Source organism: Miniopterus natalensis, chromosome 20 (genome assembly GCF_054644295.1).
Source record: "Miniopterus natalensis isolate mMinNat1 chromosome 20, mMinNat1.hap1, whole genome shotgun sequence".
Lineage (NCBI taxonomy): Eukaryota > Metazoa > Chordata > Mammalia > Chiroptera > Miniopteridae > Miniopterus > Miniopterus natalensis.
This window is the reverse complement of record NC_142100.1, coordinates 11,825,300-11,849,989: the sequence shown is the minus strand read 5'-3', so window position 1 is coordinate 11,849,989 and position 24,690 is coordinate 11,825,300. Positions and strand designations below refer to the sequence as shown.

The following is a 24,690-nucleotide window of genomic DNA, read 5'->3' as shown; positions in this document are numbered from 1 at the left end:
AGAAGATGTATAAATTAGATGAAAATATGGAGATTTTCACCAGAAAACTAGGATCTCTAAAAGAGAATAAAGTGGAATTTTCTAGAGTGATGATATACCCTAATCTTTTAAAAAATATATCTTTATTGATTTCAGAGAGAGGAAGGGAGAGGGAGAGAGAGAGATAGAAAGATCAGTGATGAGACAGTCATTGATCGGCTGCCTCCTACATGCCCCCAACTGGGGATCGAGCCCACAACCCGGGCGACCAGGAATCGAACTTCAACCTCCTGGGCCCTAGGTCGATGCCCAACCGCTGAGCCACACCGGCCGGGCTAATGTCCTAATCTTGATGAGGTGTGGATGACACAGGTGTATGCATCTGTCAAAATCTGTGTGTGCATACTTAAGCTCTGTGCATTTCACTGTATGTAAATTTTACCTTAAAAGAAACAAACTGCAAACAAATATTGAAGTATAATTAGTAATGTGCATGCTAAAGTATTTAAGAAGAAGTATATCAATGTTTACTTTGAAGTAGAGCCAAAAAAGGAGAAATAACACAGCCAGAGGGATGGGTAGGGGGATGGATAGGCCAACAGATGGCAACGCAGTGGACCAAGTGAAATACTAGTAACAGAATTAACTGTTACAGATGTTCACTGTAAAAGCCTTTCAACTTTGTTACGTATTTTTTTATAATAAGATATTAATACAATATGAGGATATTATAAATAATGGTATGTGACTAAATTTGACAATTTGGTTGAAATATGGGTGATTTCCTCAAAAACTTATCTGATATAGTGGTAGAAAATAGTCCAGAAATTCTTCGACACTCCCTTTAAAATGTGGAGCCCCTTGAATACAGGCTAGATTGTGACTTCCTTCTAGTGAATAAAAAATAGAAGTATTTGCTACTCCAGATCATAGGTCAAAAAAAGGACTGTAGCTTCCAGTTTGCTCTCTGTCTTGGATCACCTGCCCTGGGAAAACCTTCTGCCATGTTGCCCTAGGGAGAGGCCCACCTGATGTGGAGCTGAGGCCTCATGTCAACACCCAGCAAGGCACCGGGACTGCCAGCCCATAATCACTGAATGAGCTTAAAGTTCATCCTGCAGGCCCAGTGAAGCCCTGGAATGTCTGCTACTCCAGTCAACATCTCGACTGAACCTCACGAGAGACCCTGAGCCAAACAACCCAGCTATGCTGCTTCTAAATTTCTGATCTACAGAATCTTTGAGACAATAAATTTTTGTTGTTTTAAACCCTAAGTTTCAGTGTAATTTTTATGCAGCACTAGAAAGTACTGTATTTCAGCTAATAAAAGAGAAGAGCTAATAGAAGAGCTAATAAAAGAAGAGCCAGAAAACTTAGTCAAATACTTATTAAAGAAATTGAACCCACTAACTAAAACCTCCCCACAGAAAAACCCCTAAGCCTAGAAGCCTTCATCTATGAATTCTTCCAAAAACTAAATGAAGAACTAATACCAATCTTGCACAAATGTTTCCAGAGAACAGATAAAAAGGAAATGCTTCCTAACTCTTTTAGCGAGGTCAGCATAACCTGCCAAAGTCCTTATAAGAAATGAAAATAATATGAAGCCTGCTCTTTCATAAAATATAAATGCAAAGTCCTTAAATTTCTTTTTTTTCAGCAAACTGAAACCACCAAAAAAGAAGATAATATATCAGAACCAAACAAAGTCTGTTCCAGGAAGGCAAGAATAGTGTAACATTCAAAACCAACCAGTGCATTTTATCACAGTAACAACTATAAGAAGAAGAAAAATCAGATGAACGTCTGAAATTATACAGAAAAGTTTTAAAAAAATTGAACATCCACTCAAAATAATCACACTTAGCAAACTCGGAACACAAGAGAACTTCCTTAATATGAAAAAGATTATCCAGAGACAGAGAGAGAGGGAGGGGAGGGAGAGAGAGAGAGATGAACATATGCAAAGCATCATGACCAACAATTCCAATATACCAATTCTCACTGGTATATAACCAAAATAAATGCATGTACATATTCACCATGAGATGTTCACAGTAGCCAGAAACTGGAAACCCAACTGTCCATCAACTGGAGAATAAACGAATTGTTGTATTTCTGCACAATAGAAGGAATCAAAATCTGATATGCACAACCACGTGGACGAATCTCAAAAACATGCTGAGCAGAGAGTCCAGACGCACAAAAAATGCATACATGTAATTCCATTTATATTACATACAAAAACAGGCGCAAATTCATGATTCTCATAAATATGACGCAGAGAAACGAAGCCCAACACAAAAGAGTACATACATATGATCCCATTTCTGAAAAGTGTAATGAGGCAAAACTCATCTTTGCTATTAGAAGTTAGGTTAAGGGTTATCCTTTGGGGAATGACAGTTACCATGAAGGAGCACAAAGGCGGCTTCTGGGTGCTGGCAACATCCTGTTTCCTGATCAGGTGAACGTTGATTGAACTGTACACTTAGGATATGTGCTTATGAATGTATGTTTTTTGTACTCCAATAAAAATGTAAACTTATTTTTAAAAAGCAAAAGAAAACACCTGGATACAAGCCAATAATAGACATTTGGCAAAAACACACCCATTGAAAAGATACAGGAATGAGAGTGTGGAGAGGCTAAAGGGAAATGAAATAAAGGATCCCTTCTCTTGCCCCCATGCCTGGGCCACTCCAGTGAGCACACGGGCAGCTCTGAATCAGAGCTGGCCTCCAGCCTGCGGATGCGGAGAGAGGCAGGCAGAGCCCGACACTTGTGGGCCCAGGAAAACCAGTTCAGAGGCCCACATATCATGTATCTAAAAAATTAAATGTTATAAATAAAGCTAGCAAACTGTTAAATAAAATATGTTCTATCTGCCTACCTTGACATATTTAGACACACACACACCCCTTTATAATGATCAGAGCGTCAGGTTTAAATTTAGAACCCACAGATTCCCCAGGTCCCTTCTTCCTGACCCGGCTAAGTCCCCACACTGCAAGAAGCCTCGCAATTGCGTGTGTGGGCACCCCAGGGCTTCTGAATCCCATCCAAACTCCCACAAGGAGCCATTCCTTAGTCCCAGGGGTGCACACCGGCAGCAAGATCTGTCCACAGGAGGACGCACCGAGGAAAAGGTCTGCACAGGTCCTGGAAACAGGCTGGGGCCACCTGGGCATGGGATTATAGTGCCCCAGGGGCCATAAGAGTGGTCTAGAGCAGGCACATAGGCTCTGAATGGGTACATCGCCTTGGCCCCATGGACTCCTTCTCTTGTGGGGAAGCCACAGCCAAAGGTCAGGGCCTCTCAGGGCAGATGCCTTATGCTCCAGTGTTTGCTTTCCCACTGACCCAACCCCACCAAATGGAAATAAGACTTGACATTTACCCCACGCTTTACAGTTTACCAAATGCCCTCACATACAATCCTCTTGATCAATCCTCTCTGTCTTGTAAGATCACAACATAATGCCATTTGCTCATGAGAATCCTGAGCCAAGTGCCTTCCTGAAGTCACACAATAAAAAAATGAGAACTGCCAGGTCTCCATTGGAAGACTTTTCCCTCCAAATTTCAAAGGTCACGTTCTTTCCACTATTCAACACTGCCACCCTATCCCTCAGTTTTCTAAAGAACTGAATTTTTTTTTTTTTTTTAAATTATAAATACATGGAAATTGTAAATATGAGGCAGGGAAGGAAATTTAATACCCAGTGCAGAGTCCTTTCAGAAACGGCCTGAGCCCACGGCAAATCTCATCAGTGGGACAAAGGATACTGTGTAGGAGTAGCAATCCTAGCGGAGTCTTGGGGTCCCCATCCCCACCCCAAACCACAAAATGAGCACCTACAACAGAATTAAGCAATCTCCACCCAAGTTCCACACCAATTACATGGGGGCCTGGCCCCACGGCCTGCCTTCTCTCCATCACTCCACCAAAAATACTTTATTAATAAGAGGGCAGCGTAAAGCCACGGACCTCCCTCCGCTCGAGGACAGTCCAGAGAGCAGCCGGCTCCAGCCTCAGCTGACACCCGGCCCTCCCCGAGCAAGGCCCCGCTAGGCTCTGCCTCCCTCTAATTGCCAGGCGTCCGGCTCAGGGGCTGGCCGGCTATTTAGAGGAAAGCGCCCGCTCCCGGCACAGAGGCCTGAGAGGCTGGGGCTGCAGGCACTATCCGCTCAAAGCCAGGGCTCGAAGCTGCGTCTCCCTCTCTGCTACCCCGGGACCCTCCTGCCGCCTCTGAGCCCCAAAGCCCAGTGGCGTCATGTCGCTCGCACACACAGCTGCGGAGTACATGCTGTCAGATGCCCTGCTGCCCGACCGCAGGGGCTCCCGCCTCAAAGGCCTGCGCCTGGAGCTCCCCCTGGACCGCATGGTCAAATTCATAGCCGTGGGCTTCCCCTTGCTGCTGATGTCCCTGGCGTTTGCCCAGGAGTTCTCCTCCGGTAAGTGGCTTCCAAGACCCAGCGCATCGGACCCCACTTTGTTTCCGCCTTTCCGTGGGTTCCAAGGGGGCAGCCCCCACATCATCTGGGTAGGATGGCTGAGCCGGGCATTACCCAGAAGGCTGACTAGGGATGAGTTTAGAGCACCAGCAAAGCAGACACCAAAATTTTTTGAAAGTCATTCCCAAAATTTTGCAATAAAAAAGGTTCAATTTCAGTATTCATGTATTTTATGTAATTGCAATCATTAAGCTTTCATTTTATATGGGTGAGGGAGATCGGGGGCCCTCTAATCTTTTCAGGACCTAGGACTTCCAAAGGTCTTGGTCGTCCATGCTTTCGGTAAGTCTCTTACCTTCTTGGAGCTTTCTTCCTACTCCTGCGTCCAGGGTTACTGACTTAAGGACATGTGTAGGGGCCTGACAGAGCTTGGCATGCCAGAGATGAACAAGTCCATCCTTCCTCTCCACACATGCACACGCACACTAGCAAACACACGTATGTAGTGTTCTAGGTGATGGATTAACTCCGCAAACCTGCCACCCCTATTAAAGAGAATGTGAAATTCCCAAGAACTGGGATTCCTGGCTTGCTTTTCTGGCAGTGTGATCAGCCTACACTTCCCAAGGAAGTGAGCCAGGCCCCCACTGCCTCTCCATCGGCCCAGAGATGGGAAGTACTGGGCCTCTTTCTAGGGAATGATGGGGAAGTCGAACAAGAGGGGTGCCCCCTCCAAGCCCGCTTTCCTTCTAGCACCACCCGTCCACCTTTTCTCTCAATTTGGGCTCAGAAGTCCAGGCAGTTCATCTTCCAAACTTTAGAACCCAAAAGGTGTTGGCTTTCTCAGAAAGGGGGTGTCACCATGAAACCGCAGCCTTCTGGTGCCAAGCTGCAAGAACGCAGGGAGGTGTGCCCCCCAATACACACACCCCGCCCCCTCCCTCCCCTGACCCCTGCTGCCTGCCTGTCTGGGAGCCCAGGGAGAGCTCAGAGAGGAAAGAATAAAAACCTGGCAGACATCAAAGGCAAGTCACACATGGGCAGGCCCATCAGAGAAGAGTGCGGTCCTGTCATGCACATCCCACGGTGACACGGGCTTGTCAAACTCAGAAGCTGGGGCATGGGAAGAAGGAAAAGCCCGCCAGGTACAAAAATTGGCAGAGTTGTGGGGGTGACCCCTAGAAAGCTTTTAGCTGAATGCCCCCTGGATTCCCCCTCCCCAAAACTGTGTTCCTGTTCCAGGGTCTCCCATCAGCTGCTTCTGTCCCGGGAACTTCAGCGCTCAGCAGGCTGCCTACGTGGACAGCGCCTGCTGGGACTCGCTGGTCCACCACGAGCAGGAGGAGCCCGGCCAGTACCAGCTGAAGTCCCTCTGGCCTCACAAGGTGAAGAACCTGGGTGGCTGGGGGGGGGGCCTGGGCTGCACCCTCATACCCTCTCGCCTCGTCGCCACCCCCCCCTTTCACATACTGGTCACTGACGTGCATGGTTCAGGCATTCCTCAAATGTCTGGTGACCTTCGGTTTCCCATTTTCATCTGATCAGGAGTTGTGTGCTGATCGATGATGCTTATTGACCAGAAGCCCTCAGTTCAAGGAGATCCCTTGGGCCATGTCAATGGGGAAACCTCAAATATCAGCATCTATAATCCTTTCTCTTGAGCTGATGGTCAGTTTTCCCAAGAATGATTCAGTCCCTGATTTACGTGGAGGGGGGAGGGTAGAGCTGATATCAAGCTCAGCTGCCAACCCTCCGGGAACTAAGATGGAGCCTCGGCATTCAGTATTCACTCCCACTCCCTCCCTGCTCAGTGTGGTCCCTCTGCCCTCAACGGGCCCAATGCAGAATCTCTCCGGTTTAATGTTTCTGAGTAAACCACAGCCTTCTGCAGGGGAGGGGCAGGGTTGCCACTGAGTGCATCATGCTACGGAAAGAATCTGCAGGGCTGGCTTTTCAATATTCCTGTTCTCAGCCCATCTGCAGCCCCACTTTCGGACGTAGCTGGTAGCTCCAGCTCCTGAGGCTTTCTGGTTCTGTGGTGCCTCAACTCCCCACCCACCCACAGGCCAGTATCTTTCGACACGCAACTGCTTCTCAGTTTTCAGCATTTCACTGCTTTTGTCTCCTCTCCCGCTTTCTTTGTCCTTAGAGGATTATGTCCTTTTGATCCCTTTACTGTGGTTCCAGTGTGGTTTTATGAGGGAGCAGGAGTCATATGTATGCCAACTCACAACGTTTAATCAGAAGCCACTCATAACATTTTGCAGTTATGACAATTTCCAAGGCCTTGAAACACCGCAGTTCTAGGACCCAGACAAAACTGGAGACTTAATGCTGACAATGCAGGGGGTGTCTGTCACTATGAGAGTCTACGCAGGATGCGGAAGGCACCGAGTTCAAGATAGTACTGAGGGAATTCGTATGTCAGAGTTGAATCTCTAGGAATAAAGAATTTCAAGAAATGTCATTTTTCAAGCAGGTATGAAAAGGTTCTAGTTTTCTCTCATGGGCTAGTACACCGTTCCCAACCTGTCTCTCGTTTAGGTCAGAAACACACACACATACTCACACACTCCTTTCTCCTCTATCTAGATGCAACCAAATGTGTGTCCCTCTTTTCTTTCTCACCTCTAAAATACAAAGCACACTAGTTCAGAGAGCTGCAGTCAGTCAATATGGGGACAAGCTCCAAACCAAGGCCGCCGAGTTCCAAGTCCCATCCACTCACCTACCAGATATGAAACCTTGTACAGGTTACTTAATATGTTCACACTTCAACTCCTTTGCCTGTAAAATAGAGACACTAACAGCACCTACCTGATCACACCCTTGTGAAGCTCAAATGAAACAATGCATGTTAAGCACCTAACACAAATGTAGCCTTTACAGGTAGCGTCCTCTGTGGGCAGAACAGTGGTCCCACCTGGTTAGGTGTGGTAAGTATGACGGGAACACAAGGGAAAGTCCCTTATCTCAGGCAGCACAGGAGGGGCTGCAGAAAAGGATGTGGGATTTGACCTCTCTGGAGGGTCTAAGTCAGCCAGCAATGTTGGGACCTCTGGGTGGACTTCGAAAGCTGATGATTGGCGATGAGAACCTGGAATAGTCAGAGAAAGAAAAGTGGAAAGCTGAGAATCAAGACACCCTCCCCTGGGACGCCAAGACCACCGCTGGCCGTGATTTCTGGTTAGCTACCAGGCTACCATGCGCGGGGAACGGGGAGCCCTTCCTGCCCTCCCTCTCTTACCTCCTTCCTTCCTTCCTTCCTTCCTTCCTTCCTTCCTTCCTTCCTTCCTTCCTTCCTTCCTTCCTTCCTTCCTTCCTTCCTTCCTCTCTCTTTCTTTCTGCCTCTTTCCTTCCTGGGACCCTGCACTGACCCCAGATCAGAAAAGTGGAGCTGGGGAGCATGGGGATTTACTGTCCCTTCTCTCCTGGGCCTCACTATATTCAGCCAGGTCAACAGACAGCCTTAGGTGCTGGGCCTGTGGTAGCTCAGTCCCGTTCCGAGGCGGGAGCCCCTCACTCGGAACCCTCTCCATAAGGTCCGGCAGCCTGGGCCTTGCGCCTCAGCTCCCTCTCACCCACAGGCCCTCCCGTACTCCCTGCTGGCCCTGGCCCTGGCCATGTACCTGCCAGTTCTGCTGTGGCAATATGCAGCGGCGCCGGCCCTCAGCTCCGACCTGCTGTTCATCATCAGCGAGCTGGACAAGTCCTACAACCGCTCCGTCCGACTGGTGCAGCACATGGTGAAGATCCGGCACAAGAGCTCCGACCCCCATGTGTTCTGGGACGAGCTGGAAAAGTGAGTTGTCGCTTCCACTCCTTTCTCAAGGGCTCCGTCAAGCATTAAGGCGACATCCGTGCAGAGTAATGTTTAAACTATCCTCTGCCCTTCTCCACAGTGCAGAGTGGTGAACACATCCTCTCATTAACTTCCCATCTGTGTAGGACACGGAAGGGAAAGGACTCTGCCTCCGGTTTACAGAGGAGCATAGTCACAAAGGGATCACTCACTCTAAATACTTTCATTTACCACTCTCCTGCTCAGAAACCTCCAATAGCGCCCCTCATGCAAATAGAAAAATATCCACAGTCTCCCAAATATTTTTCCAAGGCCCTCTACATACACTGTCACCAACTTTTTCAACTTCTAACTACCCAGTGACAGAGTTTTTCCACTCTGTCTAGGCAGTCTCCTTTCCTCCTAAACAAGTTACTCACCCACTTCAGCGTCCCCCCATCATTTAAGAGTGGCAGGCCCTGTCCCAGTGCTTTAGAGCTGTGTGTCTGTGCATGTGCTGGAGGCAGAGGCGGGAGGGGGCAAAGCTCCACCTACCCATGGGGGCTTATATCCTACCAAGGGAAAACTAACAGTGAAGACTCATAAGTAAATAACATGGTAGGAAATGAGTGGTATGAAGAAAAACCAATAGAGCAACGTATGTGTGGAGTGGTCAGGGAAGCTGGGAGGTTGCGGAGAGGTACAGTTTTAAATAGAAGGGCCAGGGTGGGCCACACAAAGAGGGCAGGTGAGCTGAGATCTGAAGCCACATTCTGTCTTGTGTTTGCGCACATACTGTTTTTAAACCCTATTTGCCTTCTGGAGGCCAAGTCCAAGAAAATATCCTCCATAAGGGTTTCTCAACACTCCGCCCAGACTGTTACCCTCTCTCCTAATTTGCAATGATCATGGCTTGTATTCATCATTTTAACAACAAATCCAGGGCTATTTTTTTTTTAAACCCTCACCCACAAATATGTTCTTTATTGATTTCAGAGAGAGGGAGGGGAGGAGGGAGAGACAGTGATGTGAGAGTTGCCTCCCATATGCCCGAAACCTGGGTATGTGCCCTGACCCTTTTTGGTGCACAGGCCAACACTCTAACCAACTGAGCCGCACAAGCCAGGGCAAGCGCTATTTTTAGTTCATGTCTGTGTATCTTATATGCCTCGCCCCCACAAGCCAGACTGTAAGCTTCTTCAGAACAGAGACTGGCTTACATGTACCTGAATACCACAGCCCTCAAGTACTTGTGAGCACATTTATTTCTATAAACTATATGGACTGGCCTAAAAATCAGAGTATACAGACCAAGAACCAGAATATGCTTATTTAGACTCCCAGTCCAGTGCTAATCTAGTACGTCTCATTCTTCCTGAGGATCCTATGTCTGCTTAGAGGTCGGCAGAAATCCAGTGTGACAATGTATTACTCATTGACCACTGGGTTTACCGCATTGCACTGGTTGCTTAGAGAATGACATGTACTTACTAACCTCCTTGTGGGAGGAGGGGTGGTTATGCACAGAGGAGGCAGGTTTTCATGAGCCGAGAATGCCATGTTGGATACACAGATTCTGTTACTTGCTCACATGGCTCCCTCGGGATACGGTTCTAAGTGGTCCCTCCTAACCCTGCCTCCCTTCTTCCCCTGCCCAGGGCTCGGAGGGAGCGATACTTTGAATTCGCCCTGCTGGAGCAGTACCTGGCATGTAAGCAGCGCTCACATTCACTGGTGGCCGCCTACCTCCTGAGGAACTCCCTCTTGCTACTCTTCACCTCGGCCACCTACCTGTACCTCGGCCACTTCCACCTGGATGTCTTCTTCCAAAAGGAATTCAGCTGTTCTGTCAAGACAGAACTGCTAAGTGATGAGACCCACATCCCCGATCTCATCACGTGCAGGCTGACCTCCCTGTCTGTTTTCCAGATTGTTAGTCTCTCCACTATAGCAATATACACCCTACTGGTTCCAGTGATCATCTACAGCCTCACGCGGCTATGTCGGTGGGACAAGCGACTCCTGTCCATCTATGAGATGCTCCCGGCGTTTGACCTGCTCAGCAGAAAGATGCTGGGCTGCCCCATCAATGACCTCAATGTGATCCTTCTTTTCCTCCGAGCCAACATCTCTGAGCTTATCTCTTTCAGCTGGTTGAGCGTCTTAAGTGTGTTGAAGGACACGACCACCCAGAAGCACAACATTGACACTGTAGTCGATTTCATGACTTTATTAGCTGGCTTAGAACCCTCAAAACCTAAACACCTCCCTCGCCAGATAAGTGATGAAAACCCATAGTTAAGAAACCACGGAGCAAGGGATTTTAGGGGTAAAAGTCTTTCCCCTTTCTCACAAGCTTCACACACTAATATTAAAAAAAAATACCCGTTGAGCCCGGCCGGGTGTGGCTTAGCGGTTAAGCGTCGAACTAGGATCCAGGCGATCAGGGTTCGATTCCCGGTCAGGGCACATGCCCAGGTTGTGGGCTCGATCCCCAGTTGGGGGCGTGCAGGAGGCAGCCGATCAATGACTCTCTCATCATTGATGTTTCTATCTCTCTCTCTCCCTCTCCTTTCCTCTCTTTGAAATCAATAAAAATATGTATATAAAATAAAATAAACATTAAAAAAAAAAAATACCCGTTGTACAATTGCTAAGCTTGGATTGAGCTGAATTACATCTCCTGAATCATGTTATCCTAAAGGTGAGAAGACATAATCAACACATGGAAACAAATCTGAAAGTTAGAGCTGAAGAGTCAGAGAGCTAAAAAATCAGGCCTACAGCGTAACATGACAGGAAAAAACCCTACAACTAAAGTTCAAGTCTAGACGTTCTACAAGAAGGTTCTAAAGGCTATTTGCGGAGGCAGGCCCTTCTCTCTATATTTACTCTGTGGCCCTTCTGGGATACGTACTCATCTTACCCCAAAGAGGAAGTGGGTTAATCTGGTAAGAGAATAAAGATATGGAATGCTTTGGGGTGGCCTGAAATCCTAGCAATATGCCCAGCTTGCTTTGTGGGAGTCATCAACTTTGGCCAGGCCCTCTGTGGCCTGCAAGGTGGGCAGGAGACAATGATGGCAGGAACTTGTAACATGCCCTTGGCGCTTACACACAGTGTAGAACAAGGGCAGGGCCATGCATCAGCCACGGTTGGAGCCACAAAGCGCGCAGATACACCTTTTCATCATTTAAACCAGGGACTCACTTAACCAAGGGCTGGAATTATGGACTGCGGGCTCCTTCACAACTCTTAAGAGCCCACGTGTGCCCAGGGGAGGCTATACATCTTCTTGCTGCCAATCACTGAAGAGCGACCACCTAAGTAAAATGCTGGTGATCCCCTTCTCTCTCCTCTGACTCGTCACCCCATTTTTTCTGATAACTTCCATCCCTGTGCCAGCATTTAATGGAACCTTGATCTGACTCCAAAAGCCATCCTCCGCCCACACCACCAACTGCCTCTCATTTGATATTTCTTTTTAAAGGTGCACAGTGTTATACCCTTCTTGATATACGCATGTAGAAAAGTTGTGTTGCTCCTGACAAATCTGGATAAGTTTACCTAAAACAAGCAAAGGGGCTGATACATAAACATTTACTAATGGTTTCCTATCGTCACTGCTAAAAGTCTAACTCTTCAGATTGATACGCAAGACCCTTTGCTATCCAGATGCCGCCTCCTACTTCAGTCCTCTCGCGCCTCTCCACAGGCATCCTTCCCTCTAATCGACCACTTGCAGTTTCTATGCTGCTCACGACGCTCAGCCTGTGAACAACCTGCCCCCAGGCCCAGGTGCCCTCCTGCGGGCTCCTTCGGAGTCAGCCTGCGCACGGTTCCTTCACCAAGCCTTCCCTGTCTCCCCCGGACCCCTAACGAGGCGCTGCCGTATCACCCAATACCTGCCTCGGAGATAAAACTTACTGCCCTGCAGTATCATTGCCCCTTTATCCGTCTGGCCTTCCCTCTTTGGTAAGTTTCCTCAACAGTCCGCCACAACTTCTGAGTAAGCGACTGAGCGAGCTGCTCGGTGGTATCATAGTCTGGAGCGCACAGTTCCGCACGGGAAAAGCCTGGTGCCCAAAAACGCACTATGCAGCAACAAGAAGTCAAACATGGAAATAATCGTGTAAAATGACTAGGCCATAACTGAAATATCACGGGTACCCAGTGTAAAAGCTGGTGTTGACCGCCGAGGGCTGCGGGAGCGCGACACTCGAGCGGGGAGGTCTCCGCCGATTCTGCCTCAGCTCAAGTCACAGTCCTCAGCTAACCCCGCGGACGCGAGTCACCGCGGGTCACACACGGACCTCGGGCCGCCCCCCGCCCTCCTCTCCGCCGCCCCGCCTGCCCCCCGCCCTCCTCTCCGCCGCCCCGCCTGCCCCCCGCCCTCCTCTCCGCCGCCCCGCCTGCCCCCCGCCCTCCTCTCCGCCGCCCCGCCTGCCCCCCGCCCTCCTCTCCGCCGCCCCGCCTGCCCCCCGCCCTCCTCTCCGCCGCCCCGCCTGCCCCCCGCCCTCCTCTCCGCCGCCCCGCCTGCCCCCCGCCCGCCTCTCGGCCGCCAATAGGCAAGTTCGGAAGGACCCCACGCTCACCACCCGGAAGTTGCGTCCGTCGGCGCCGTGACGTAACTTCCTGGCGGGGTTACGTCCGAGGCAGCTGCGGAAGGACCGGGACGCGTCGAGCTCCCGCGCAGCGCCTCTGGCCGAGCCGCACGCTTCGGGAGCGTTCTGGAGAGCTCGGTTTCTCAGGGCCCGGTTCCGCCAGCGCAGACCCGCCGAAGCCGGCGCCCCGCCGCCCCCCGCCCGGACACCGATGCCCGCCGAGCCCGCGAGGCCCCGCCGCGGGGCCGGGCCATGAGCCTGCTGGGTGGCTTCGCCCCCTCGCCGCGGGCCGCGCCGCCGTCCAAGGCCAGGATGAAAAAGCTCCCGAAGCGGGGCCAGAACGAGAAGTACCGGCTCAAGTACCTGCGGCTGCGCAAGGCCGCCAAGGCCACGGTGTTTGTGAGTGCGACGCCGCTGGGCCTCTGCGCCTCGACACCCCGAATTCGCGAAAGCTCCCCAAACCGTCCCCTCCCCAGAGAGGCAGTGGTAGCGTAGTGTCAGCTTTTGCAGTTTACATCGCTTCTCGGTAGCCTAGTGTCCTCGGACAGGTCACGTCACTCCTGTAATCCTGTTTCCTGTTAAATAACACTGAAGCCCAGAGAGATGATTTGCTTAAGGGCGCTGTGGCAGAGCCCTGACACCCCTTAACACCGATTCTAGCTCCTTTATTACTTCCACTACCCAGCCTGTTTCCTAAGCACCCGGGTACCCCTTCCCTAAACAGATGCATACGTGAAGTTTGCAGTGATTTAGCGCCTTCTAACTAGACTCTCTTGAGTCTCCCAAGGGTTTCTGCCCTCCTTTTATTGTAGAGGCACTGGGTTTATTGGATGAACGAACTGGTTTGCCAGCCACACTTTGTTTTAAAATGTTCTGGCCTCAGTGTCTGGAAATGGGGAGTGGAGTCCTTAAAGGTCCCCCCACATCTGAATCACCACCTTCCCTCTTCTTTCTACCAAAAACTGGAAAAGCTCTCAACTTGTTTTGGAAGCACAAGGAAAGGTTTGGAAATTAGCACATTCGTTCCCAAAACACTTATTTAGCACTTGCTGTGTGCACTGCAGAGAAATAAGAAAAGGAGAATTAAGAGGGTTTGATATCTTTCTTTTATTCCCTATATATCAAAGGCATATAAAGCTAGGAGCCTGTGTTATTAAAGGGACTTTGGTTCCATTAAGTCCTCAATAAAGGTTTCGTGAAGAAAAGAGCTATTGTTTTGAACATTCAGAGTTTGAGGCCCCGCCTGTGAACACCCAGAGCGGAGCATTCCCTTCAGTACCCATGCTTGGGAAATAGATGGAGTCATCAGTAAACACAGACAGTACTTGAACAAGTAGATTATGAAGTTTAAGAATTTTACATACTGGAGTTGATTTTGTTCCATCCAGCTTTTCTCTTTAAGATTCATATTGCTTTGGGTTAGGCTGATTTTGTAAGCTCCCCAAGAGTGGAAGTACTTGGGAATTAGCGTTCCTCGTATTTATAAGAATTGCATTTAAACGTCTGTGGTTTTAAGCGGTGTGCCCTTTTCTCTGGCAAAGGCTACCCTACTTAGGATGACTGCACATCTTGGTTTGCCTGGAGCAGCCCTCGTTTACCATATTGTTCTGGCATAATCATTAATAGGGCCCCCTTTTTACTCAAAGGTACCCAGTTTGATAAATTCTGTAGTTACCCTGCCCATAGCTCTACCGTTACCTGTAGGTTTTTTAGTTTGCAGGGTAGGCTAGTTCTTCTCCTTACCTAACAACAGAGACTTCTTTGGTTTGAAAATAGAACTCTTCTTCCCAGCGTAGAACTTAGACCTTTTATTCATTTTATGTGATTATATTCAATTTTTTTTCCTTAAAGGAAAATGCTGCCATTTGTGATGAAATCGCTCGTCTTGAGGAAAAATTTCTCAAAGCAAAAGAGGAAAGGCGGTGAGCGGACTTCATTTTGTGTTGAGAACCTCAGTTTGGGTGATTGATGTGGTGTTACTGCCCTGGGGATTTTTCTCCAGTGTGATTTTTGTGCATTGCACAGCCCGCTGACCAGTGATCAAGTCCAAACTCACAGCCTGTGGTGGTGTTTCCTGTTTACCCAGGTCGTGTTAGACTATAGTGATGAATAGGGCCTCTATTCATCTTTCTGATAAAGCCCTCTTGCCACAACTAATCAGTAACCTGATTATAACACCAATTATAAAAGAAACTCTCATTCTGCAACTATTTATTCAGTGTGTACTAAGTGCAAAGCCCAGTGAGTATGCAGTTCATGGTATATGCCCTTCAGAAGCCTAACACCCTCCAACATCAAGGTAGAGCAACGCTCCAGGTGCACAGAGATACACCACAGTCCTTTATCCTTGGCTCCTTGAGTAATACCCTCTGGGGCTCCATTATTCTCAGAGTCCAATAAGAATGTTATTTTTATGAGTGTAATAATCTTTGTGTGTAGTTGGGGCTTTTCCCAGTACTTAAGTAAAATACTGACTTGAGAAAAAACGGAAATTCATCCATCTGCTTCCTTTGCTTCCCAACCTTAGGTACTTGCTAAAGAAGCTCCTCCAGCTTCAGGCTCTAACTGAAGGGGAAGTGCAGCCTGTAGCTCCTTCTCACAGCTCCAATTTGCCCCTGACTTACGGTGTGGCCAGCTCTGTGGGAACTCTACAGGGATCTGGGCCCATTTCTGGGCCTAGCACTGGGGCTGAGGAACCATTTGGGAAGAAATCCAAGAAGGAGAAAAAAGAAAAAGGCAAAGAGAACAACAAACTGGAAGGTACCTTGGAGGGGATATCAGTTGCACCAGTGGCTCAGCAACTGTTGACAAAGACCTGATACTAACGAGTTCCAGTTAGACCTGGTCAGGTGCAAGGGAGCAGGCTGAGGCCTCCCCCTTCTTCCCTAACCCCAACTCTCTGGGTTGCCTTCAGTTCAGTCTTTCCTACAGGCAGGGAAATGACCTAGGTGGCCTTTAGAGCACACTGCTGGCTTGGGAAATTTCTGATACTGAAAGTGAAGAGGCCTTAAAAAGTATAAAGCTTTGAAATCCTAAGCAGTAATATTAAAAGTGGTTACTGCTAGCTGGGTGGGTTAGAAAGATGCTCAGGGCTTTGGGGGAAGGGCCCATGTGCCCATTCTGTGAGTGTGTGGAACCAGAATTGGCTTATTGCTCTTAGCACTTACATGTAAAGTTTTCCCTTCCCCTTAGCATCGGGAGGGGCCTAAAGTGGGTGACCCCAGATTTGCGTTTCAGTTCTGAAGAAAACATCCAAGAGAAAGAAAATGGAGGGAGGTGCTCGCAAGCTGGTTCAGCCCATTGCCCTGGATCCCTCAGGACGGCCTGTGTTCCCCATCGGACTGGGGGGTCTAACAGTATATAGCCTGGGGGAGGTGAGTGAGACCAGCGATATACAGAGAGGAGAATCAGAAATAATGGGAATGGGGTTGAGCCTTTTCTCCCTGTTCCCGTTAGTGGCAGCCCCTTGCTGTTCCAGACCAACCCCAGAACATCTGTCCCTAGGAACCAGGTCGGTTTTGTCTGCAACATTGCCTACACTCTTTCGTGTGATTTAAGTCACTCTCTGCAGCCCCAAAGTGGTTCCAAAGGCTACCTGTGGTCCACTGGACATCTGAATTCTCTAGTGACCTCAGTTGCAGGTTGTGGGAATCTTTTTTTATAGATCATCACCGACCGACCTGGCTTCCATGACGAGAGTGCCATCTACCCTGTGGGCTACTGCAGTACTCGAGTATATGCCAGCATGAAGTGCCCAGACCAGAGGTGTCTGTATACTTGTCAGATCAAGGATGGTGGTGTACAGCCTCAGGTATTTTTCTTTGCAAAAATTCATTGAACTTTATAGAAAACTGGTCAAGGAATTAAGTTGGCTAGATAGTGCTTATTACAAAAATACTTTCTTCGCAAAAATTCCTATTAGTATAATTTTGATTTAACAGTTTATAAATATCAAGGTATTTTGCATTTCAAAAAATACAAATAATAAATTGAAATGGGGTTTGCAGTCAAAACGGCCTGTACTCCTCTTAGATGTAAGATGACATGGAAAATGATTTCACATGTTTTTAAGGTACCACTTGTACTTACAGATGTAAGTGGATAGAAGGGGGTCTGGAAAGGATGTAACCAATGAAGTGTTGACCTCTGGAAAGCAGTCAAGCCAGGAATATAGAATGAAAACATTCAAAGGACTCTTTTTTTCTTTGACTTGTTTGCATTTTTAAGAGCACTGTAAGAAATTGTACCCATCTCCTAGCATGGTATACATCAGCTTCAAGTTGATGTGACGAATAGTTACAGGAGTAGTATGACTTTCTACTACCTTTTCCTTGAAAATTGCTTTCAAGTCTGTGTTGTCTTTCTCAGTTTGAAATCGTTCCTGAAGATGACCCTCAGAATGCCATTGTCAGCTCTTCGGCAGATGCCTGCCATGCAGAACTGCTCAAGGCCATAAGTGTTACTTTGTAAGTTGACCAACAGCTTGAAGACAAACAAAAACATCACTTTGATACAGTGAGACCTCTTCTCTTGCTTTTAATGAGCAGGGATCCCTTATTTTTAGAATGCTTTCTTTCATACTGCAGATGTCTTAGCATCTAGTCTCCAGGTCAAGAAAGCGTCCTCTGAGTGTTCATGCCCCCATTTCATCCCTAAACCCATTCTCATCTCCCTCGAAGTGCTTGAATTAAAATTCTCCCTCTCTTATTTAGGGGGAAACTAATGCCTAACCTCCTTCCATCTGGAGGTGACTTCTTTGGGTTTGCTCATCCAACCATCCACAACCTGATCCAGAGTTGTCCAGGAGCTCGAAAATGTGTCAAGTAAGTGTGGTCAAATCCATTCCCCTGAGAGAAGTTCCGTGATCAGTGGCCCAGGGGCCTAAACTGTTTGGTTCATTTGTACATTATTGAGCTACTTCTGTGCACAAAGCATGCATTTTCTGTGTGTACCGTGACAGCAAAAGGAAGTCGGCAGTGTCACTAAAGGAACCTATTTATCTTTTTAAAGTTTTTTTAGTTAATATGTTGTTAGAAACATATTGGAGAAATCTACAGAATAAAATACCTGATGTCATTGGAGGTTAAGAATGGGTGTGGCTAAGGCAGCTCTTGATAATCATTCCCTTTGACCCTGTAGTTACCAGTGGGTGAAATTTGATGTGTGCAAACCTGGAGATGGGCAGCCACCCCAAGGACCTCTGGAGAATGATGCAGCTGTAAGCTTTGCAGCCTTTCAGAGACAGACCTTTGATGAAGATCATGGTGATCCCATTCTACAAGGTGTCTTTTAATACTACCTTTCTGGTTTGAAACTTGAGCATTTTTAGGCTACTCTTCCCCACTTCATAGCTGAGTACCCCAACTGTCTGGGCAGCTTTCACTGCTCCAATCTTGGAGAGCCCTGAGCCAGGAGGACCTGCTGCGCAGCTCTCAGCACTCCTCACAGAAGTCACAGGGCATGGCTGTGATCACAGTAAGGCAGGGCCCACGGAGAAACTAGGGTTTCTCATTTTCTTCTGAAGTTAAGACCTAAGCAGGCCCTCAGGAGAAAGTTTACTGTGCAGGACTAAGATTCCAAGTGGGGTAAAGGGAATCAAGTCATGGCCTTGGTCCTGCCTCTGTTCCATTGATTCCCTACCATAAATGGGTGGAGCAACCAGGATCGGCACTGGGATCATATAGGGAGAGCTCTGAAATGGAAATAAGAAAATATAGAATTAAAACTCCCACTCTTTGCCCAGGATCCTTGGACCTCCCGGAGCTTCAGCCTACAGCCTTTGTGTCTTCTTACCAACCCATGTTCCTGACACATGAACCCTTGGTAGATGATCACCTACAGCACCTGAAGTCTCCTCCGCAGTGTAGCCCAACACAGTCTTCAGATTGAACAAGAAGGGATCAGATACCACATCGTTTTCATCATGATGATTTTAACTTAAACTAAAACTTAAAATATATGGAAGGAGGCAGCAATTCAGAAGTGAAGATACTAAGTTCACACATTTTGTCGTGGAGGTTCCCATGGTGACAGTTTTCCCTGGGAAAAACTTCACCTGCTTTATTTTTAGTAATAAATTTCTCTTGATGCTTCTGCGTATTTTCATCTTGTCATCAGGACATGATCTGTTTCGCTCAGCTCTGCCTCAGGTAAACTTAAGGCCTGTATTAACCAGAGTGAGAGATGGCTGCTGGCTCATCAAGGAGGCAGATCCTGACAACCTTCTACCCCTGATTCTGATCCTATTCCAAGGAATATTAAGTCCCACCCCCTGCACCCGAAGTGGTGGTTTTATTTTTGTGTCGGGGTCATGAAAATCAAGTCCTGCTCATCCCATGCTGGAGAGTCCAGCCAAAGCACACTTCGTCCATTTCTTCACATGTCACATCCTTCAAGGGGATCAAAAGGTTATCTTTAACACTTTCTACGTCCTTTGTGGCTTCTTGGAGAATGTGCTTTTAACTAAGTACATTGAAACTGCATGATAACACAAATTTAAATATGATTGGGGATTGGCTCCCAGCCTCCATAACAGACTCACCCTGTCATTTCATTAACTGTGTAATGGCATAACTCCGCATTCGGTGCGATTGAATTGTCTGGAACCTGCTTATGGCATTCAGACGGGGGCTTACCACATCGCCCCTTCCGGGCCACTCCCCAGCAGCTGCTGGATGGCAGTGAGGGCATCCCAGTGAGGAGCCGTCCTGGTCCCAGGGCTGGCTGGAATGGGAAGGAATAAAGGGACCCCAGAGGTAGAAGACTGGGGTCAGATCCCTTTGGTGAGAGCTGCATTGTTACTGTGCTACAATCCATAACTGCTAACCCAGGACAAAGCAAGTGGGATTAACATCTTACAGGAATGGATTTGGCCAGCAGAGGGGCTCAGCGTTGCTGAGAGCACACCACACTGGTCACTATAAGGTATCAGAAGCAAGTAACATTAATTTTATGACTTCTAATTATAGTTTTTTTTATGTTTGTATAGCTTTTACAGTGCAAAAGTTAATATAATTTGGATTATGGGGAATCAAGGATGGGAATGGTATTAACTCAAAGCTGTTAATGTTTTAATATTTTCCTTTTGTCTGTGTAAGTTGCCTGAACATATTTGTACTTACACAGAAATTATAATGCTGCTTTTATCATATAGAAAATATCTTTCTATTCTATTACAGCCTGAGTAAAACATACTAAGAGAGCCTCATTTTAAGAAAAACATTAAAATTTTTTTAGTAAGTGTGTGTTGTTTACTCTTATTAAAGAGTACTCACTCTGTAGCTTTCCTAAAACAAAGAACCCATTTGTTCTTAAATTTAAGGTGTCAAGATGTACATCTTTTAAAGTTAAATAATTAGAATATATTGGAATGCATTGAATGTCAAAAGGTTGAAACTTTGGTATCAACTACAGTGTTTATATATGTATTTATATAAATACCACATATGCATGGATTATCAAATGTTTTTCCTATGGATTATCATTTTTAAAAACTTGAAAAATACTACCATATTATACTTAAAATCTTTTCATCTACTGGATTGTTAAAGATTTTTTAAACTTGACAACATGCAGTATCAGTGAGAACGAGATAAAAAGTGGGACTGTACCTCGGTGGGACTGTAAATGTTGGACCCTTGAGAGGGTAAAGCTGAAGGTGTCAAAATTTTAAATTTATTTGTCCTGTTATTCCACATTTATTTCCTAAGGAAATTAAGTGTGGTGTGATGATTGCAAGTATCATATTTTTACGGTACGTCTTGTGTGTTTAGATAGGTTTAGATACTACTGTGTTACAGTTACCGACAGTATTTAGTACAGTAACATGCTGTGTGGGCTTGTGGCCCAGGAGCAGTAGGCTATACCATCTAGCTTTGTGTACGTGCAGTCTGATGCTCACATGACAAATCTGATGGCGCATTTCTCACACTGTATCCCTGTCCAGCGATGCATGACTGTGTACTTTTAGTTCTAACTTCTAATAGACAACACACAATTATCAAGTCCCTTAGCTGTTTTTAATCAACCAATAAACAGCATCATGATTCTTTAACAGCACATACAAAAGCACTCTTTCATATTTGTCCCATAGGCAGCATTTTTCTTAGTGTTTATCGTGTAGCTTTCCTTTCAGCCTCACTTTTCCCTTCCATCTGAATTATCATTTTTATAGTTAAAACTTTTACCTTTAAAGATCCTGAGATTTATATTTAACTAATGACCTGCTTGCCTCTCAGTGATCTCCAATGTCACATTTTTCCAAGCTTGTGATCCCCCAGACCTGTTACTGGCAGCCTGAGCGTCGTCTTTACTACCACCTCGCGTTTGCATTCCTAAGGCTGATCCTCAGCACCTCTCCAAGTGCCTACACATGGTTCTGCTTTGTTAGCTCCCAACATTAACATTGTCATTATTGAGACTGCAAGAGCAGAAGTGTGTTTGGCTTAGAGCGAGACATCTAACACAGTCCCTGTACACCTAGAATGGTAGAAACGGGTTGGAAGAACTTCCAAGGCCATGTAGGCCACCTGGATATTGCACTCCCAATTATGAGGACGTGAATGACACAGGTTCAGTTTGCTTGTAGGTTGGCATGAGCCCAATACAGGAACCAGCCTAACTAGGCAGTAGGCAGGCATTTCATTGTTTACCAGCCCTGGCTCTTCTCAGAATATAGAAACAGCCATGTGCTAGCTAGGAACTGTCCAACGAGGTTTCTCTGTTAAGCAACAGTTGTCTTCATTTAAACTCCTAAATGCCCAAATCTGATTTTTAAAACATGCAGTACCTGACTGTTTAGTCAGGGACAATCCCTTAGACTGTCAAATAAAAAAATGACAACAGCCAACACAGCAGTAGCCATCGCTGTGAATCAAAATTATACCCTTTTTTTTTTGTCATTATGTTTAAAATATGATCATACCGCAACTAAATCATTTAGCAACCTTGCTGTGATATCTGGGTATCTGGTTTTCAATGAAAGCAGTGAAGGGAGGAGCTGGCAGGGTACTGCTGGGGTGGTACAGGGGACACTGTTTATATTCACAAGGCCATGTGGTCCAGGCATAGCGGAGAGCAACCAGAGCACCATCACAAGAACTGATATTCAGGGCCAGGGTCCGGGTGGAGAAAGTGTTCATGGGAGCTGGAAGCCACTTGCACTGATCATCAAAACAACACGAGATCTAATGAGAGAGTCATAAATAGGAAGGGTCAGGTCAGGTAGAAGGATATTCCTAGAGGCTGGGAGCTGCTCTTTCAGACAGACTGTAAGGGAGAGAAAGAGCCACTTTTAGCCAGAAACCCACTTCCTATAGTAAATGGAGCAAACCTGAGTCTGGTCTGGTCAACATAGCCACAGCTTGATAATAAATGTTCATGTGATGAAATAAATAATTTCAATCAACAAAGCATAAGTTACTGAGGGGGACAAGGAAGCACAATCACATCCAGCATTTGGGGAAGGTTCCCCAAACATCCTTGCTGTCACCTTCCCGACAAATGGCAAAGCAGGACTGAGTGAGCCAAGCAGTCCATTTGCTGCTCCCCTGTGGTTCTGCCAAGGAGCTGAGGATGAAGAGAGGCACAAAGAAACCTCTGGATAATGAACCTTTTTCAGGTCAGAAAGCAATCCAGGGAAGGGGACATAAGTGATCCAGTACCTACAGGTAAAACCTGACCTGACCACAACTGTGTTTCTGGGTCCAGATGATGGACCACCAGATACTGATGAAAGTGGAGAACACAGAATGCAGAAACTTTGGGGAGTTAAATTCACCTAAAACCCAGTGTCCAGAAGCTAAGTGGCATGAGCACTGACCAAGCACCTGAGGCAAGTAGATTTGTAGTCAGGACTCAGAGGAGAAGCTGCCCTTGATAAACGCCTGTGTGACTAGTTTGTCTTAAATATTCTTTCATCTCCTCCAGTGCCCTCTTTTCATACACCCCCAGCCCCAGCCTAACGGCCTCTTGATTCCCAGGCACTCATGTAAATGTTCCATCTAGGAATGTGGCCACCTCCACCCCCAACTACAGAAGACTCTTAACCTCTTTAATCAATAGTCCCAGTTCCACAGTGGAATGATCCTTGCTAGGTATTAGGAGCAGGTAGTTTCATTATACAAATCCACACTAAGTTACAAATCACCAAGCTTAAGCCTCTTAAAGGAGACAGTAAACTCACAAAAATATCAGAATTTAGGATAAGAGAGATCCACACGGATGAGGGAAGTATTCTGGAACAAGGATCCTTTCAATAGGTAACCTACAAGTAAAGTTGCAGGCCCTGCCCAGAGCAAAGATGGTTGCTTTGGGAGGGAAAATACAAAAGGGGTATCGTTTTAATATGGACTCATTTTCCCATCTTTGTCCTATCAAAATTGCCTCTAAGTTAGCAATTGTCAACTGGTGTGCCACATGAATTTTTAAAACATGCTATACCTGTCTATTTAGTCAGGGCACTGACCTCTTTTCCCTGAGATTATCAAATAAAAAAATGACAACAGCAAACAGCAATAGCCATCTGCTGTGAATCAAAATTAGACTTTTTTTTGGTCAGATTAGCACAAAATATACTTCCTGGTGTGCCGCACAATTTTAGTAATTAGTTTATATGTGCCATGAGATGAAACAGGTTGAAAATCACTGCTCTAAACAAATGAAATAAGAGTTGCTTATTTGCCCCCTTGAGACAAACTCAGCTCCCCACCAACCAAGTCCTGCCTCACAATCATATTAAAGAGAGGCCTCACTGTGGAGGAAACCCTGATGCCCCAAACAGGAGGGACCCTTACTGTGCTTGTTCTTCTCACCTCAAATATCTTGTCATCCTGCCTCTGCACCAGGATCTGCTGGGAATATGTGATGCTGAGCAGCCCCTTGTCGGCCAAGCGCTCTATCTTCTCGGGCAGTGGTCCCTGAAAAGTCAGTGTCTTCTCACCATAAGCCACAGCACGGGCCCCCAGGTGCAGCCGGTAGGCCACAGTCTGTTTATCTCGAGGGTGGATGCTACAGGACAAACCACAAGTAGAGAACATTGGGTTTGAGCTCAGTAATAACCATGCTTTTTAAAAAGGAAATAATATATACAAAGCAGCCTTTAAGAAGGTGAGAATAAAGTTGACTGAATCTAAGAGCCAGTGATCAGTGGCTGGTCAGCTTAAGAGAAATGGTGAATGGTAATCAGATGGGGCTCTGGGCCTTCTATGGGTTGGAAACCTTGAAGTAACAGATGACTTGGAAGGAAGAAGTAAAGGCGGAGAGGAGATAGGGGATAGTAGAACTAACCAAGGAGAGTTAACTCATAAGACTACTCCAACCAACATATCCTGTGTTTCATCTGAAACAGCTGTTCACTATTTGGTCCCCTCCAGGTTCTATTTGTTCATTCAAGAAATAATCATTCATTCAAAAATAAATATTAGTTTAGCTCCTACTATAATCCAGACCCTGAGTGTTAGGCTGCATTGAAACCCCCTTGTATCCTACAACTAGCATGTGGCAGTCAGAGGGGCTGCTCACAAACACCCCACTGCTCCTCCTCTGACGCCGTGGTAGAATTAGAATCACGTTTGCAGCTCTCCCTGAAGCTGGACATGGCCACATGGCTGCTGTGGCCCATGCAAGGTGGGCAGAAGTGACTTGTGTTACTTCCAGGGAGAGCACTCAACTGCGGGACTTAAAGGTGACTGTGGAAGTATAGGCTGACTTGGAACTTGTGTCTCTGCATCTGTGAATGGCTGTGATGGCAAAGCCTCTCTGATGACCTCTGGACATGTAGCATGAACAAATAAATTTTTGTTGCATCAAAGCACTAAGATGTTGAGGGTTCCTTTTTGTTACTGCAGCACATCCCAGTGTAAATGACTG

The 24,690-nt window shown here is 46.8% G+C and overlaps 3 protein-coding genes across 3 annotated transcripts in view; 2 read left to right on the top strand and 1 right to left on the bottom strand.

The window, feature by feature from the left end:
- Positions 1-4,256: 4,256 nt before the first annotated feature.
- Positions 4,257-10,613, top strand: PANX3 (pannexin 3). The gene is made up of 4 exons (XM_016204384.2): positions 4,257-4,437; positions 5,680-5,822; positions 8,025-8,239; positions 9,877-10,613. Exons 1-4 carry the CDS (start codon positions 4,257-4,259, stop codon positions 10,514-10,516), a joined length of 1,179 nt encoding a protein of 392 aa, XP_016059870.2. The 3' UTR covers positions 10,517-10,613.
- A 2,434-nt stretch (positions 10,614-13,047) lies between these two features.
- On the top strand, positions 13,048-24,634 carry TBRG1 (transforming growth factor beta regulator 1). The gene is made up of 9 exons (XM_016204386.2): positions 13,048-13,221; positions 14,674-14,744; positions 15,350-15,582; positions 16,060-16,196; positions 16,487-16,633; positions 17,191-17,288; positions 17,535-17,645; positions 17,962-18,104; positions 18,566-24,634. The coding sequence occupies exons 1-9, from the start codon at positions 13,075-13,077 to the stop codon at positions 18,709-18,711; spliced, it is 1,233 nt and encodes a 410-aa protein (XP_016059872.1). The 5' UTR covers positions 13,048-13,074; the 3' UTR covers positions 18,712-24,634.
- SIAE (sialic acid acetylesterase) overlaps positions 20,819-24,690 on the bottom strand; it is a 35,100-nt gene continuing 31,228 nt past the window's right edge. Inside the window, exons 9-10 of the mRNA XM_087828474.1 lie at positions 23,634-23,829; positions 20,819-22,007 (exon numbers count right to left, since the gene is read on the bottom strand). Of these exons, the coding sequence (XP_087684600.1) occupies positions 21,756-22,007; positions 23,634-23,829 (448 nt within the window). The 3' untranslated portion in view covers positions 20,819-21,755. The remainder of the gene's footprint in view (positions 22,008-23,633; positions 23,830-24,690) is intronic.